This window comes from Priapulus caudatus, unplaced genomic scaffold, assembly GCF_000485595.1.
Source record: "Priapulus caudatus unplaced genomic scaffold, Priapulus_caudatus-5.0.1 Scaffold321, whole genome shotgun sequence".
Classification (NCBI taxonomy): domain Eukaryota; kingdom Metazoa; phylum Priapulida; class Priapulimorpha; order Priapulimorphida; family Priapulidae; genus Priapulus; species Priapulus caudatus.
Genome location: NW_014577382.1, coordinates 193,430 through 195,547, shown reverse-complemented (window position 1 = coordinate 195,547; position 2,118 = coordinate 193,430). Strand labels below are relative to the sequence as shown.

Genomic DNA, 2,118 nt, shown 5'->3' with positions numbered 1-2,118 from the left:
AGTCGCCTACGCCTACTCCCTAACCCTAACCCTAACCCTAGCCATATCAAATAGTTACCAGGGTACGTTCCGGTATACCGGACCGTACCCAGGGTACGTTCCGGCAGTACCCTGGGGGACATAAAATTTTATGAGCCAAAGGCACAGTGCCTAAAATCTTGAAGTATATACAGTTTACATTGCTTCTAGATATCTAACGGAATAAAAATAGTCCACTTTCTACGCAAAGAAAAGTGCCGAATTCAGCTTTGATTACGTGCGTGTCAGGTGTCACTGGTCGTGCCCTCACTCCCCACGATAACCCCTGCGACATATGAACATTGTTATGCGGTCACAAAAACACTGGGCTACGCTACACGCCGCAATCGATTTATTAGACTGTCACGAGGTTTTGTTCGTGTGGCGAATCATGCGTTGAGTGAGTTCAATGCCCTCGGCTCTATGTGTTTTGGATACCCCGTCTACGTTCAGGAACAGAATGCGCTCCCGTTTACAAGTCTGTCTAAACTGCCGTTAAGGTAATTCCGTAGTATTTCAGCGCAATATGAGGGGAAAAAGTGCCGGTCAGGAGGACCGGCAGTTTCATAGAGAAGGTGGCCGAAGCAAAAACTTGGTGGCCTCGGGCTCGGGCCTCCGGGTCGGCACTAATTTCAAACGCTGTGCACAACCTTGATAGTGTATCCTGTTAACAGTTGCAAAGCCCCGGAGCCCTTCCGATCCAGGACAGCAGATCATGAAGAGTGCAAACGGAGAGCCAAAATTTCCTTTCGCATCGACCGACAACAAGTCCGATACAAGCAAGAGCTCGGGTAACGAAACCCACGCTGAATTTACGATTGCAGTTGATCAATTATGATTCATTTATGATGCAAAATAATTCCGTCGCCCCCGAGCCAGCATTCGTTACGAAAAATATAAGATCAGGGGTAGATAATTTAGATAATTCCCATTTTGTCATTATCTACCCCTGATAAGATTAACATAAGAATTGCTCCACTGCTGATAACCTAGTTAGATTGTACTATGCGGCTGTGTCTCTATAGAGAATGAGAAGATACCCATGAAGCCCACGCTGGCCCTCGTGGGCTCCACCAAGCGCCGCAAAGTGCCGTCGTCCGAAAACCTCGTGAAGCTGGAGATCGACATTGGCAGCAGGAGCGACGAAGAGCGGTGGCGCCGCCTGCAGAGCGACGCGTCGGAAGCGCCCGTCTTCACGGAAATCTACGGAACTAGCATCGCGAAGCCGGCCGATGCGGATCGCAACGGGAAGCCGAAGCCAAACAGCATCCGGAGCGACATCAGCAAGGCGGTGAGGCAGAGCATCTCTTCGCCGACACTAAGTACAGAGGTGAGGCTGCTGGGAGGGAGGCTGCATGGTAGGGGTGTAACGATACATTTTGTTTCGGTTCGGTTTTTGGTTTTTTCTCTTTGGGTCGGTTCATTCCGCTCTATCACTCGGCCCCTAATTGACCTAGCGTGACCAAACTTGGTATACTTACACATCTTGGGGAGATGGTGTGTCGCGTACCGAAACCAGGTCACTGCAACCTTTATTTGACGTTGACGTTGACCTTGACATTGACCTTCATCATATTTCTTTTCCGCTCTGTAACTCGGCCCCTAATTGACCTAGCATGACCAAACTTTGTATACTTACACATCTTGGGGAGAACACGGGGGATACATGTAGTTGGCGACAACTGCCCTTTCTAGTTTTCAGTAGTAAACAATTTAAAATGCTGAGAAGATGGGGAAATTTTCCCTCCATTTTGAATAATAATAATAATAATACCTATCATAATATTATACATTTATTGTGTTATTCATTTGCCAAAAGACAATAAAGTAATACAGTTCAAGGATAATAGTCATAATACTATTCAACTTGAATGTATTTCCCGGAACCGAACCGAGAACCGACACGAAAAAACAACAATCGAAAACCGAACCGAACAAGATGTACTGCGATACAGTTGAATTGCGGTTAATCGTTACACCCTTACTGCATGATGGTGGGAAGGGGAGGGGAGGGGGTGATATCTTGTGGCAAGGCTTGGAACGGGTGTTGGAAGTCTGCATGATGGTGGGAAGGGGAGGGGAGGGGGGGATATCTTGTGG

The 2,118-nt window shown here is 47.5% G+C and overlaps 1 protein-coding gene across 1 annotated transcript in view; it reads left to right on the top strand.

Moving 5' to 3' along the window:
* Positions 1-2,118, top strand: part of LOC106808993 (protein FAM179B-like) — a 55,024-nt gene that overhangs the window by 26,319 nt on the left and 26,587 nt on the right. Inside the window, exons 5-6 of the mRNA XM_014811928.1 lie at positions 693-809; positions 1,044-1,348. Coding sequence (XP_014667414.1) covers positions 693-809; positions 1,044-1,348 — 422 coding nt within the window. The remainder of the gene's footprint in view (positions 1-692; positions 810-1,043; positions 1,349-2,118) is intronic.